At 38.9% G+C, this 15,998-nt stretch overlaps 1 protein-coding gene across 2 annotated transcripts; it reads left to right on the top strand.

Moving 5' to 3' along the window:
• Nucleotides 1–5,331: 5,331 nt before the first annotated feature.
• lgals3b (lectin, galactoside binding soluble 3b) lies at nucleotides 5,332–14,046 on the top strand. 2 transcript variants are annotated; one of them, XM_055005655.1, is made up of 8 exons: nucleotides 5,332–5,462; nucleotides 7,573–7,600; nucleotides 12,309–12,375; nucleotides 12,507–12,623; nucleotides 12,660–12,733; nucleotides 12,811–12,899; nucleotides 13,060–13,231; nucleotides 13,327–14,046. In XM_055005655.1, exons 1-8 carry the CDS (start codon nucleotides 5,347–5,349, stop codon nucleotides 13,486–13,488), a joined length of 825 nt encoding a protein of 274 aa, XP_054861630.1. In that variant the 5' UTR covers nucleotides 5,332–5,346; the 3' UTR covers nucleotides 13,489–14,046. The 2 variants fall into 2 exon arrangements, with proteins under 2 accessions (XP_054861630.1, XP_023129957.1); XM_023274189.3 differs by having other exon boundaries at nucleotides 12,507–12,733.
• The last annotated feature ends 1,952 nt before the right edge of the window (nucleotides 14,047–15,998 follow it).

Below are 15,998 nucleotides of genomic sequence, written 5' to 3'. Positions count from 1 at the left end.
CAACAACAATAAGAAGAAGAGCATCTTTATTTATCAAAACTAAGTCAAAAAATCCATCATAAGAAACATAAAAACTGTAAAAATTGATCAAATACTGAACAAGTTCATTAAACCTAGAAACTTGAAGGAAGCAGAGAATCTGTAATCAGATAAAACTAATGAAGGCAGAACAAATGAATTCAGTTTTATTATTTATTACTTTATTTACTTAATGAATTAAAACCTGAAACCACTCAGTGCGTCTGGATATGAATCTGTTCAGAGAAAATCTGATGATTTAATCCTCCTGTTGTCGTCATTTACAGGCATCAAAAAATACTGTTCCCTTGTCTGAAAAAAATCCAAAAATTCCTTAAAAGTTTCATTTTTAAAAAAATCCCCCAAATTTTGCAAGAAAATTCTTGTAAATATTTTCAAAAAATGAGTAAAAATCTTCCCAAAAAAATCCTAAAAATATCTAAAGTGATTCCATATATATCAGTAAAACTTATAATATTCTCTTAAGAACATTCCCCCCCCCCCAGAATCAACCAAAATCCAGCGAAATTCACTGGATTTTGGTTGATTTTTTTGTGAATGTTATTAAACATTTTTAACATTTCTTTTTTTCCACCAAAAAGTGTTCAAAGATTTCCCAAAAATGTTTAAAATGTGAACACCAGAAGTTTCACTGTGAATATATATATTTCTTTCCACATTTTCAAACTTTAAAACGGGTCAATTTTGACCCGCAGAACGACCGGAGGGTTAAAGCATCAAACTGTTTAAGGGTTAAATCTGAAGTTTCTCTTTAGGAGCTGATTGTTGTCTTCTGCTGCCTCCTGCTGGTGGACAGAAGACACTAATAGCTGATGCTGAGATAAACTTTATAAAACTACAGCTGTGAAGCTGAAACAGGATTTATGAAAAAAAAAAAACACTGAGAGGATCAGAAGTAATAAGAGATGATCAGAATGCTGCTTTCACTGATCGTTATTTCTTTCTAACAGAAGATTGTTTCTGTTTTATTTCTACTAATGTTGAAAAGTAACTCAGGAAACATCCACACTGATCTACTTCTCCTCTAAATTCACCACATTTCTCAGGTAAATTTTGGACTTTCTGTTCCTCTACATTTAGTGGACAACATTTTTAAGATGCACATCGACACAATGGATAGAAGTTAAAGATAAATCTACATGTTCTCTATATATGTTAGATATAAATATGTTTTTAATATGTTTTTATCTTTTTATGTTTTAACATTTACCCTTTTTTAAAATAAAAATCTGATTTTTGCTTTTCAAAAATAGATTTTTTCCCCCAATATTTTGATATTTTAAAACTATATTTTAATCTTTTCCATTATTTTCCAACAGATGTTTTTTGTGGATCAAACCAGGTTAAGAAATAACTAATTTTCTCTCCCAAATCCAAATTTATTTCATTAGTTTATCCGTAATTAGAAACAGTTGTGTCAGAAGGTTTCAGTTTGATGAGGAAGAGAACCGCCGCCCTCTACAGGCAGAGTCAGAAATTACAGAATTTCTGAGTTGAACAGCAGAAAATTTCCTCTGATGAATAATTAAAAACAAAAACTTTAGGACGACTATATTCAAAATTCAGACTCAAGGTAGAAACAAACGTGAGTCCAGCTGTGATTTCCAATCGGTCTACCTGCATGAACATGGTTCTAAACTGAGCTGAGAACATCAGAACTTTCTCAGTTCTGGGTCTATCTATGTCTGCATCATGGCTCCACATGGAAAAGAACTGAACACAGGAAGAGAAAAATCTGACTGAGAGACTTCACGAAGATGGAAAAAGATCCAAGAAGATCAACTAGAAACCAGTGAAGCAGAGAGTCAGCAATAATCTGGAGGTCTAGAAGAAGTCATAGTACCACTAATCAGGAGGTCTAGAAGGAGTCATAGTACCACTAATCAGGAGGTCTAGAAGGAGTCATAGTACCACTAATCAGGAGGTCTAGAAGGAGTCATAGTTCCACTAATCAGAGCTCCTAAAATGACTCCACAGACATTGAGCTACTTTCTCCATCCAGCTGTAAAGACAGACATCAGCTGCTTCAGACTTGGTTCAGGGGTTCTCAATGGAAACCAGAGTTAGTGTGAAGCTCAGACAGGGTGAAGGAACCTTCAGAACATCAACCTCTATGGACGGAGGACCAGAACTAAACCTGGTTGCTGCTCAGAACTAAACTTCCAGATGAAAGTTTGCTGAAGAACCTGAGAAGAAGCCCTGATGGATGCTGGAGAACATTCTTTGGTCAGATGAAGATCAATGAGTTCAGATGGAGTCCAGATGTTTGGTGAGAACCTGACCAGGACTACCACAGTGGATGCAGAGTCCTGACAGTGAAGAACGGAGGTGGGAGTGTGATGATATGGAGCTGCATGAGTGTAAAAGGCATTGATGATATTTATAGATGCAGCATGAAGGTCTGGATAAACCAGAATACTGGCTGATAATATGAAGAAGAGGAACATTCCAGCAGAGAACATCCAAAGAACAACATCACTTAAGCGGTTCTACACTAGAAAATAATCCGACGAGGATCCAACAGAACCTCTTTAAAGTTAAGGATAGACCAACTAAACCCTCCAGCAAAGAAAACTAAAATAATAACATGAGGAATATCTAATTCTTTCTATTGTGAGGTCAGATTTTAATTTGACATCAGAGCAAATACTCTACTGTTCAACTTAGAAGTAATCTGATTACTGTAAGGTGGTACAGTTTGGTGATTTATGGGATGTTGTACAGGGGGGTGCTCACTTCTGTTGTCTACGTTCATCTTTGTTGCACAGAAAATGATGTGCTTCGAGTGTACTGACTGGGATTAGAGAAGAATTTACTTTGTTACATGTAGACTTTCTTTACATTTTTCTCCTGAGGACCACACCCAGTCTGACTCATCCTCAGGTCTGTGTGATTCACGGCGTCTGGCAGCAGACCGAGAGGAATTCCTGTTCTACCGACTGGGTGTGTGTTTGTTTTTGTGTTGTTGGCTTCCCATCAGATGGTTGGACTGTAGAACCACACCAGCTCAGATTCTAGTTCACAACAGTTTTAAATGAAAGTGTCAAACTGTGTAGTTTGTTCCTCTGAATAAAGCAGAAACACATAAATATTGTAAAAATAATAATGTAAAAATACCTGAAAAAAGGTGAATCACAGAAATGTAGAAATGAAACCAAAATGGGGCAAAATATGAATTAAAAAGTAAAATTGCAGAAAGATAGAGACAATACAAAACAATAAGACACAACATCTCATGATACCAAAATGACAACCGATAATGTAAGATAACATGAAGAGAAACAGGATAACACAAGATCAAACAAACTGACATTAAATGACACCTGATACTAAGATTACACAAAATGAGAACATGAGACTTTAGATGACACCAGACAACAGAAGACGATGTTGAATATGAGATGATACAAGATAATACAAGATGACATGGGACAGCACAAAACAATACGAGGTGCTAAGAAATAATATATGGAAATATGCAGCAGAATGAGATGACATGAGGAGACACAAGATGACAACAGACGAAACAAAATGACATGAGATGGGACATAAAATGAGACGACCCGAAATGTCATGAGATGGCAAGAGGCGACACAACATGACAAAAAGTTCAAATAAATGACATGAGAATGAGAGGACATGAGATGATAACACGAAATCAGTCGGCGTAAAATTTCATAGGACAGCAAGAGGTGACAAAATGACACAGAAAGGTCAAGAGATGACAAGTGATAGCATAAGATTATATGAAATGAGAACATGAGATTTGACATAACATGAGACAACACAAAATGACACCAGAAATAATGTGATACAAGATAACAGAAGACAACATTGAATATGAGATGACATAAGATAATACGAGATGGCATGAGATAGCATGAGGAGACACAAGATGACACCAGATGAAATAAAATGACATCAGATGACTTGAAATGACATGAGATGGGACACAAAAAGAGATGACCCACAATGTTATGAGACAAGAGATGACACAAAATGACACAAAAAACTTAAAATAAATGACACGAGAATGAGATGACATGAGATGACATGAAATATCATGAGACAGCAAGAGGTGACACAAAAAAGTCAAGAGATGATGTGTGGTAACACAAGATTACACGAAATGACAACATGAGATATGATTAGACAAGACGACAGAAGACAACATTGGATATGAGATGATACAGGATGAAGCAAGATGACATGAGATGACACATAAGATGAGATGAGACGGCATATAATGAAATGACACGAAATATGAGATGGCAAGAAGTGAGACACAAGATATATGAGATGACACAAGATGATACAAGACAACACATGATGGAACAAGATGACATGAGATGGGATGCAAAATGAGATGAAACAAAATGTCATGAGACAACAAATGTAGCACAAAATGACACACAAACTGACAAGATGACATGTGATGACATAAGATTACGTGACATAAGAACATGAAATATGAGATGACATGAGACAACATAAGATGACTCGAGATGACATGACATGATACAACAATAGACAATGTTGGATACGAGTTGATATAGGATGACATAAGATGACACAGGACAACATGAAGTGCCACGAGATAACATAAGATGACAGGACATGAGATGATATCACACCTACAGTAAATCATTAACAAAATGACAAATATTTGTATCATTTTGAACAAAGCCTCCGGTCCGACTGCTGACAGGTGAGCTGCTTTCAGGTGAAACTTGTGTAAATCTCTTTGTTCTGAGTGCTGAAGGCGGGTCTAAAAGTCTAATGTAAATGGCTCTTTGGTTTCCACGGCGACACACAACAGCCGACTGATCACACCTGTAATAGTCAATCAGTTATCAGGTCAGACAGCAGAGAGGATGAAGGCAGAAGTCACTGAACAAAGGAGGAGTTAGATATGAAGTTTACACAGCAGCACTGGAAACACACCCAACCACTGTGTGTGTGTGTGTGTGTGTGTGTGTGTGTGTGTGTGTGAGATGTTCTGGTATTTCAGTGAGGACCGGACATGGTGGTCGGTCCTCACTAATGGGGTTAAAACCAGATTTAAGGATCTAATGTTAAACAATGAGTTATGTCAAAGCATTCTGGTGTGTGTGTGTGTGTGTGCGCGCGCGCATGCATGCGCATGCACGCGTGTTATGTGTGTGTCTGTGTGTGTGTATTTTATGCGTTTGTTTATGTGTGAGTGCATTTTTGAGGCCGTTCGTTTTTCTGTGTGTAGTATTTTTGTGTGTTTATACGTTATGTGTATTATGTGTGTGTGGGTGGTTGTGTGTATTTGTGTGTATTATGTGTGTGTTAGCGGGTGTATGTGGGTGTGGTCTGAACGGGGTGAGGCTCAGGACTGAAACTCTCTCCGGTTTCCAGCAGTCTTCATTCTGTCTGCAGCTCTCAGGTGAACTCAGGTACGTGTTCTTCTTCTTCTTCTTCTTGTTTTCAGGTTCGTCTTTGTGTCTTCAGATTGTGTTTTTTTTTTTTTTTTTTTTTATAAACCTGGCAGAGTTTCTCTTTTTCCTCTGAGTCAGATGCTGGAATCAGAGCTGGAACAGAAACAGGAAGCCGCTTTGTTTTCTCCTCTGATTCAGAAGAAGAAGAAAATGTTGCTAAACTTGGTTTGATGTTGGTTATTCAGGACGGTCTGACTGTGAACGGCTTCATTCAAGCTTTATTGACACTGAGAGAGTGAACAGCTAACAGTTAGTGATGAGTCTGCTGACGGTGACTCATGTCCCGTCTGATGTGTGTTGATCTGCTGTTTGTGTTTGTGGGTAGCGTGGGAATGTTAACTCCACCCAACGCAGAGAAAACGCTTAGAAAACACACAGAGAACATCCTGGAAACATACAGACAGCCTACACACAACACCACAACACCTGGGAAACGTTTAGAAAACATTTAGGAAACATTAAATAAACATGCAGACAATTTACACACAACACCTGGAAAGTATTCAGACAACATACCCTTAACACCTAGGAAACATTCCGTAAACATACAAGAAACATTTGGACAACATCCAAGACATATCCAGAAAACATTCAAGAAACATCCAGAAAACACACCAAGAGCATCCTAGAAACATACAGATAACACCTGGGAAAACATTTAGAAAACATCCTGGAAACATTTAGACAACATCCAGAAAACATGCCAAGAACATCCTGGAAAAAAATAGACAACACTTAGAAAACATTCAGTAAACATCCAAAAAACTTTCAGGAAACATCCAAACAACATTCAGGAAACATCCAAATAACATTCAGGAAACATCCAAATAACATTCAGGAAACATCCAAAAATCATCCAGGAAAAGCACACACAACATATAAGGAATATTTATACATGATCTAAGAAACATCCAGGAAAATCCAGAAGAACATTCAGACAATATCCAGAAAACATCTAGGAAACATACAAAGAACATCCAAGGAACATTTAGACTAAATCCAATAAAAATCCAAGGAACATTTAGACACCATCTAGAAAACTCATAAGAAACTTCCAGACAACACCCAAGAACCATTCAAGAAACATACACACAACATCCAAGGAACATTTAGACTAAATCCAGTAGACATCCAGAAAACTTATGGACAACATCCAGAAAACATAAAGGAAACATACCGACAACATCCAAGAAACATTCAAGAAACATACACGCAACATCCAAGGAACATTTCGACAACATCCAAGAAAACACATAAGAAACTTCCAGACAACATCCAAGAAACATTCAAGAAACATACATGCAACATCCAAGGAACATTTACACAACATCCTAAAAACATCGAGAGAACATTTTGACAACATCCAACAAAACATACTAGAAACTTCCAAGCAACATCCAAGAAACATCCAAAAAAACATCCAGAATTTTGGCAATATCCAGGAAACATACAGACAACATTCCGAAAACATTCAGGGAACATTTAAGAAACATCCAGGAATACTTTAGACAACATCTTAACAACATCCAATAAAATCAATCTAGAAAACATCAAAGAAGCATTTAGACAACATCCAGAAAACATTCAGGGAACATTTAGGAAAATCCAGAAATCGTTTAGACAACATCCAGAAAACATTTAGGGAACATTTAGGAAGCATCCAAGAATCATTTAGACAACATCTCAACAACATCCAATAAAATAAATCCAGAAAAAATTAATAAAACATCAAAGAAGCATTCAGAAAACATCCAGGAAATATCCCGTCCTTGTCCCAGTCAGTAAACGAACCAGTTATTGTTTCATCCACGGCTTCACAACGGCTGTTTGATCAAAGTTTGATCCAAAATGGCCGATGGGTTTTTAAACTGTTGTGATGATCATCTTAATGTGAACACCTTATTGATTTGAATTGCATGTAAACAGAGACGTCTCCTACAGTTTCTGGGTCCGTTTCAAGTTCTGATCTTGTTGTTTTTCTTCCTCGTGCCGGGACTTGTCTAACCCTAACCCTATGACATTCTTCTTCTGCTGCTTCAAGACGTTTATTCTTGTCTTTGTGTTGCAGGTTGCAGAAAGGCAGAATGAATTTCAATGTAAGTCTTCTTCTCTTTTTCATAAACTCTGAACACTGTTTGCCAGGGTTAATTGTTGTTTATTTGTTTTGATTTTTAGTCAGTTTTTCTTTTTCTGAATTAGTTCTTGATTAGTTTTGAGCTACACTACCATTAAAAAGTTTGGTGTAATTTAGAAATGTCCCTATTTTTGAAATAAAATCTTTTTTTCAATGAAGATAACATGGCATTAATCATAAATCCAGTGTAGACGTTGTTAATGTGGTAAATGACTATTCTAGCTGGAAACTGCTGATTTTTAATGGAATATCTACATAGGTAAATGTTACGGTGGGGGAAGCAGGAGAACCCAAGCGCAAACACACAGAACTGGCTGACAGGTGAATAACAGATTTATGTAAACAACAACTGAACCAATACATTAATGGGGAACTGAGCTGGGGGGAACAGAACTTAACCAACTACTAGAACTCTAATTCTACAAATACAAAAACGGAAGTTTACAAAACTTAACTGAATTACAAAACTAAGCTGGGTAGGGGTTCTCACGACATGGGGAAACTGAGAACCAAGGGAGAAAACAGGCTGGGGAAAATCCATGAACAGGTGGGAGCAAAATAGAGTCCAAGAAGGGGAAATCCAGGAGGGGGGAGAGCAACAGAGTCCATGGGGCTAAAGCAGTCCAGAGGTGGCAGGCTTGGTGGAGGGAAACAGAATCAAAGTAAGGATGTGAATCTATGATCCAGCAGGGAGTGAATGAATGGGCAGAGCTTAAATAGGTGGAGGTGAGGTGAGGTGGAGAACAGGTGAATGGTGTGAACTGATTGCTGCAGCTGAAACTCATTGTAGCAATCAGCAAGACAGAGTGAAGGCAGGTGAAGCAGGGAGAGCAGGAGGGAGAGAGACAGGGAGAGAGAGAGACATGAGGGAGAGGTGACAGACAGACAGAGGGAGCCAGAGAGAGAGACAGGTCAAAACAAACAGATGAGGAACAATGGTAGAAAGAAGGAAAAAGAGAAAAGGAGGAAGAAGGGCAGAGGCTGGAGCAGGATCATAACAAGTAAACATAAAAGTGTGAATTTTCATGGAAAATATGAAATTGTGTGGGTGGCCCCAGACTTTTAAACGGTAGTGTACATTTTCTCATTTAGCTGAGAGGAAACATACACACGACATCAGGAAAATATTCAGAAAACATTCAGGAAACATTCAGTAAACATACAGACAATGTACACAGAGCATCTAGGAAGAATTCAGAAAACATACAGACAACATGCAGACAACCTACACGCAACGTTTAGGAAACATTCAGTAAATATCCAAGAAACATTTGGACAACATCTAGAAAACACGCTAAGAACATCCTGGAAACATATAGAAAATACCTAGAAAACATTCAGCAAACATCCAAAAAACATTCAGGAAACATCTAGACAACATCCAAAAAAAATTTCAAGAAACATCCAAAAAATATTTAGGAAACATCTAGACAACATCCAGATGAAAATTAGCCCTCGAGGCTAAATCTGGCATATTTACATGTGGACATTTCTTGACTCATGTCGATTAATATGCACTGTCCCATCTTAAATAAATAAATAAACATCCCAAAAAAATTTCAAGAAACATCCAAAAAACATTTAGGAAACATCTAGACAACATCCAGAAAAACATTCAGGAAACATTTGGACAACACCCAGGAAACACACTCCCAACTTGCAAGGAACATTTATAAACCATCTAAGAAACATCCATGAAAATCCAGAAGAACATTTCGATAATATCCTGGAAACATACACTGAACATCCAAGGAACATTTAGACTAAATCCAATAAACATCCAAGGACTATTTAGACAACATCCACAAAACATTTCGACAACATTCAAGAAAACACACAAGAAACTTTCAGAAAACATCCAAGAAACATTCAAGAAACATACACGCAACATCCAAGGAACATTTAAATGACATCCAAGGAACATGCAGAAAACATTTCAACAGCATTTTCTGATTTAGCTGAGAGGAAGACATCTGTGTATTAGATGGTGGAAACAGAAAATCCAGAATACTAGTTTAGTTGGTAATGACTCAGTCTGACACGTTCAGTGGGGTTTTGAAAATCATCATTTCAGTTTCCGCACAAAAAACTTGACACTTGACAAATCTGTGAAAACAAACTGTTAAAGCAAATTAAATCTTGTGAAAACTTGTGAAATAACGCAGAAACAACCTAAATTTAAAGATATTTTCAAAGATTTGGACCTTGAGCTTCATGTCATCAACCAGCTGGCATGAATCTGAATTAAAGCTGCTTCAAATAGGAGTTAATGTCTTTTATAAATGCTGCTTTTTTGATGTTTAACGCTTTAATGACGTCCAACAAATTTCTAAAATCTGAGTCCTCCATTAATGAATTGGATCAATATTCTTCAGAATTCCTGAAGCCAGAGGGTGGGTGTAATGAATTAATCTGTGAGAACAATACCTTCATACAGAACATTCCTGAAGTTTGTGTACCTGAACACACCTTTAATCTGCCGACACACCTGGACACACCTGAACACATCTGGACACCTTTTCTCTTTTCACTAATTGCCCATCATCATAGAGGATTCAAGGCAACAAACGACAGTTTAAAGCAACATTAGTTAAATATGACATGTAGAATTTATGAAAAGATATAACATAGTACAATACAAATAAAGCATGACGTATTTTATCATTTCACATAGTTTACACACATTTGTCAATTCTGCTTCTGACAGCCTACACACAACACCTAGGAAACATCCAGAAACATTCAAGAAACATCCAGAAAACACACCAAGAACATCCTGGAAACATACAGACAACATGCAGACAACATGCAGACAACACCTAGGAAACATTCAGAAAACATTCAGGAAACGTACAGACAACCTACACACAACATCTAGAAAACATTCAAGGATATTTATTGTCATTGCATTTCTGAAACCAAACTTTGTTGGCACTTCCAAAGAAAACAAAACAACATAGTATAACAAACAACAAACAGCTGTATAAAACAAATATTAAGTATATATATATATACAAGTAAATAGAACAAGTATTTTAAAAAAGCGTAAAAGTGTGATAGTGCGATGAGATGCAACGTCTGCTTTAAAGTGTCTGATGCAGTAAAATGCTCGGTATGAATGATTATTGCACATTAAAATGATTGTTGTCCATCAGTGAGTCTCTGTGTGAGAGCAGGGGGTGGAGGAGGGAGGAGATGTACTGGTATGATGGAGGCAACAGCTCTGGGGAAGAAGCTGTTCCTCAGCCTGGTAGTCTGTGTTCTGATGGTCCGGTACCTCCTTCCTGATGGCAGGGGGACAAACAGGGAGTGTCCTGGGTGGCTGACGTCCATGCAGATGGACCCTGCTCTTCTCTGCTTAGTGTTCACAGAGTCCAGGTCTGGGAGCTCTCTGGTCCACCTTTACCACCCGGGACAGATCCTGTCTGTCTTCTGCTGTGCAGGAACTGGACCACACTGTGCAGCCCTGGCAGAGGATGCTCTCCATGGTGCTTCTGTAGAAGTTTCTGAGCAGTTGTGGGGCCAGACCAGCCTGCTTCAGCTTCCTCAGGAAGAATATCCTCTGCTGGGCTTTTTTCACCAGTTTGGAGGTGTTTAGTGTCCATGTCAGATCCTTGATAATGTGCAGCCAAGAAATCTGACTGAGTCCATCCTCTCTACCTCTTCTCCTCTGATATGGAGTAGGGACCGTACGACTGCACGTTCATTCAGTTAACATATACCCAACACCTAGGAAACATCCATTAAACATCCTGGAGTCATTCAGGAAACATCCAAGAAATATTCAGATAACATCCAACAAATATTTAGACAACATTCAAGAAACATCCAGAAAACACACCAAGAACATCCTGGAAATATACAGACAACAAACACAAAACACCTAGGAAAGCATTCCAGAAACATACAATTTACACACAAGGTTGTGCAACTGAACACACCTTTAGTCTGTCAACACACCTGACACACCTGGACACACCTGGACACTTTTTCTCATTTCACTAATTGCACATGGTCGTAGAGGAGTCGAGGCAACAAACGACAAACAGTTTAAAGCGACATTAATTAAATATGACATGTATAGTTTATAAATAAATCTAAAATAGTAATTTGCAAATAAAGCATGACATATATTATTATTTCATATAGTTTACTTGATATCAGTTTACTGAGATAATACATACTTAAAATGTTTTAGATGAGCTGTAGAGCCTGTTTGTTGTTACCGTTTAATGCTTCCCTTCTGCGGTGGCTTTATAGGAGTTTAGCCAGTAAAGGGACACCATGACAAAGACTATGAGGCTTACTGACCTCAGGACAGTAACCCAACGTCAGAGTTGATAAAGACTTCATCCTGCAGCCTGTGCTTGATTCCCGCTTATAGCCCATTGCTGCTGTCTTCCCCCCCATTCTTCTCCCTACTTTCCTGACTGTCTCTTCACTCACCTGTCAGATAAAACCAGTAATTGGCCCAAACGCCACTCATCCTCCAGCGGCCTCCTTGATCCTCATTTCAGGAACTGAGATGTCCATCATTATGATGCACCAGGATGGATTCCTGGGTTATGGGCTGAAGAACTGATGATTGAGGAGGCGAGGAGGCTGAAATTAGTGAAATGAGATGAGCCTTAAGTCTTCACTGTGTTCACATACAATCTGTCTCTCTGCAGTTTGGCGACGCTGTCGATAACCAAGGAGGTCCATGGCCTGAACAACCCAAACACCCCGCCTGGCCAGGTACATCCATCACCTTCTTCTTCTATGTCGTACTCCACCAGGAGTCCCTTTTCAAATCCTGCATGAGAACGTAGATCCAGAATAAAATCAGTCACAGGATCAGGATGAATTAAGATTTTTATCCAATCAAGGTCAACCTTCTGGAAACTCCCTCTGGCCGGGACAGAATAAACCCCAGACCATTTGGCAGGGAGGTGGAGGTAACCCCGACCCCGCCTGGAATTCACCTACTCCTCAACCTTCTGGACCTGGAGGGTGGTCCAATCCTTATCCTGGACCTGGACCTGGAGGGTGGTCCAATCCTTCTCCGGGACCTGGACCTGCACCACCCAGGAATGTTTTTCCCCAACAGAATCTGGTGAGGCAAACAGAGAGACACCGAGACACACAAACTGAGAACCAGACGTGATAAACAGATGTTCATTTGTTTTACAGACAGTTCCCCACCATCTCAATCTGCCCCATGGAGCTTACGACAAACTGCTCATCACCATCGCTGGAACCGTTAAACCTGGCGCTGACAAGTCAGTACAATCGCTTCGACCGTAGTGATATAAGATGAATTGAGGGGATCATGTTGCAGTTTGTCCAGAAGTCATGTTGTGTGGATAAAAGCTACAACATACATGACAATGTACATTTAGGGTTATGGACTGATCAGCTGTGGTCTCTGTTGTCTGTCAGGTTCACACTGGACTTTCTTACATCATCTGGTGACCTGGCCTTCCACTTCAACCCGCGCTTCAACGAACAAGGCAAGAAGGTGATTGTTAGGAATACCCTCATCGGTCAGAAGTGGGGCAAAGAGGAGAGAGAGCTGTCACGCTTTCCCTTCGTTCAGGGTCAATCTTTTGAGGTGAGACACCTTCACAGCATCCTGAAGTGAAGTTAAAGGACCAGTCTCTGAATATGTGAGCAGGTCAGTAACGGTTTGTGGTTTTGCTGTTGCAGATAAAGATCTTGTGCACCAACACAGAATTCAAGGTGGCCGTCAACAACAGTCACCTGCTGGAGTACAGATACCGGAGGGACATCAACCCGAGAAACATCACGAAACTCAGCATCTACAACGACATCATTCTGTCCAAAGTCACGACGGAGACCATGCCCTGAGACCCCTGATCCAGCAGAGATCTACTGGGGATCCACTAGACATCTACTGTTGATCTATCAGAGATCTACTGTTGATCTATCAGAGATCTACTGAGGATTTACCAGAGATCTACGGGGCAGCCAACCTTTGGGATCTACCACAGATCTACTGGAGATTCACCAGAGATCTACTGATGATTTACTGGAGATCTACTAGGGATCCACCAGAGATCTACTCGGGATCTACCAAAGATCTACTGGGGACCCACCAGAGATCTACCAGAGGTCGTCTGGGCATTTACTATCATCCATATTCCATATCTGAGGTAGATTCTCTGTGGATCCACACGAGATTCTCTCCCAACAGGATCATCGTCATGTTTAAATAGATTCAGAGAACTGCTGGTGAATCCACAGTAAATTCTTAGTAGATCTACAGAAACTACAAAATAAGATTATTATTGTTCCACAATTCCCAGTGATCAACAGTAGATCCACAGCAGATCCTCTCTTAACAATTTTCCTCTGCATGTTTGTACTCTGGGTAAAAAAATAAAAATAAAGGTTTAATCTGCTGAAGTTTCTGTCTGTTTGTGTATCTGTCAAGACAGATAAACCTGACCTCTGATAACATAAAACATGACAGTATATGACATATGCATGAAAATGCTTTTAAAATATTATAAAATGTAATTTACATTGATATTTAAAGAGAATAAACCGATTTCATTATAAACACGAAACTTTTTTTTAGGATTTTAAAAATATCTCTATGTGAATTTTCTAATGAAAGCAAATATAAATTGAATCTAAATCAAAGCGTGAATGGAAAAGATGGTGACAACATTGTTCCATTAAAACTGAAAAATAATGACATGAAAAGGATTAACCTCAGCGTACGTACATAAAACATCTTAACTTTATTCATACTCCTCATACAATTCCAACAACACAATAGCAACAATACAAAAAACAAGACATTAAACACTAAGGACAGTTGTATATAGGCAGAAATATGTGCCACAAGGAACTGAATTTGAATCAGATGGACTAAATCTGTACTTGTATTGAGCAACTTGAATTAAATTTCAAAAATTTACATTCAGTTTCAAGTTTAAAAAAACAAAAACAAATCTACATTTTTATTGCAATTAGAATATAGAATAGGACAAATAGCCACTTCATTGTCATTTATAACATACATACACCTGTGGAATCCTAAGGCCAGTAACCTCCTAAATCAATCAAATAAATTAATTAACTATCAGAGGATTACTGGACCAGCTCTCCATCTAACGGGTCCGGTTCCCGTAGCCCATATGGTACAACCCAGATGAGATCTGAGGAACGTTTTTAAGCTGGTAAGCGAGAAAATTCACCTAGCTTCTAACTGCCTCCATCCAGACGCCTATCCTGCTTCCTCTGATAACTAACTCAACTGAGTAGCCACTTTCCAATGGTCAAATTAATTACCAGTCACGTCTGTTAACGGCAGCTTTTCTCTCATCGGATTCTGCACTTGGTAAGTTGCTAGGTTTAAATTTAGAGGTTAAGGAATGGATAACCCCAAGGATAAGTTTAGAAAAGGCCACCCCCGGCCCCAACGAATAGGTAATCTGACAGAACCAGTTTTAGATGTAATGCACACAATAACCTGACTTTTTACAAACTGAGAAGATATATGTGATTAATTCATCATCATGATAAAAATAAATAGAATTTCCAATCTGTTAACTTTAATTGCAGGATAAATGCTTTATTATAAAATTTCAGCAGGAAAATAGCAATAGCCCATAAATCATCAGACAACCAATTAAACATTAATTTCTATAACAATCCTCTAATATGACTCCTAACTGGAACTATGCTATTTGGAGGGGGAGAGCAGACGGTGTGGCCTCACCTGCTGCTCACCTGAAGACCGACGCCCCGCTGGGCTCTGCTCCAGGGAGGAGGTGGAGAGAGAGTTCAGTCCAGATTTAGATCTGCTTGTATCCATTTTTGTTCTTTGGGCCAGTAAAAACTTTGTTAATCCATTCTGGTGTTAATCCTTTGGAAATAGTAGAGTTCAGTTATATTCCTTCAGTCAGCGTTATTTTTAGATCACAGTCTTTCGTAATCCTCAAACAGTGCAGAAAGAGCACTCCTTCAGTCCATAATTCCAATAGAACAGATATTCCTTTGCAGATCATGTTGAATCCCCCGTCCGAGTTACGTGGTAAAATCTCCTTTGCTCAGAGCATTTCTACCCTTGATTGCAACAAGTGACCACCTCGCAACGACTCCCAGCTCGTGTCTCGATCCAGTGCAATTTATACAACAACTGAACCTTTTGCATATGCAATGACTGCACACTTAATTAACATACGTGATGACAACATCCATCCCCCTCCTTACTCGTGCACTGCTCCCATCCACTGACCTCATGGCCTCTGTGTGCTCTGGAGGAACTAAAACCATCTATTCTGGACTGTTCCACCAGCTCCCCCCCCCAACTCATCCTAAGACCCCTCCATGTTTGAGGAACTGAA

Source organism: Amphiprion ocellaris, chromosome 20 (assembly GCF_022539595.1).
Source record: "Amphiprion ocellaris isolate individual 3 ecotype Okinawa chromosome 20, ASM2253959v1, whole genome shotgun sequence".
NCBI lineage: Eukaryota > Metazoa > Chordata > Actinopteri > Pomacentridae > Amphiprion > Amphiprion ocellaris.
This window is presented reverse-complemented; position numbering and strand designations above follow the sequence as displayed.

What these genes read in the sequence shown, in the direction of transcription:
- lgals3b (XM_023274189.3), top strand. Translation starts at nt 5,347, where the DNA reads ATGTGTGTGTTAGCGGGTGTATGTGGGTGTGGTCTGAACGGGGTGAGG. An exon ending in GTTAAACCTGGCGCTGACAA is followed by an intron (nt 12,900 to 13,059) that starts GTCAGTACAATC and finishes GTTGTCTGTCAG; the next exon opens with GTTCACACTGGACTTTCTTA. An exon ending in TTCAGGGTCAATCTTTTGAG is followed by an intron (nt 13,232 to 13,326) that starts GTGAGACACCTT and finishes TTGCTGTTGCAG; the next exon opens with ATAAAGATCTTGTGCACCAA.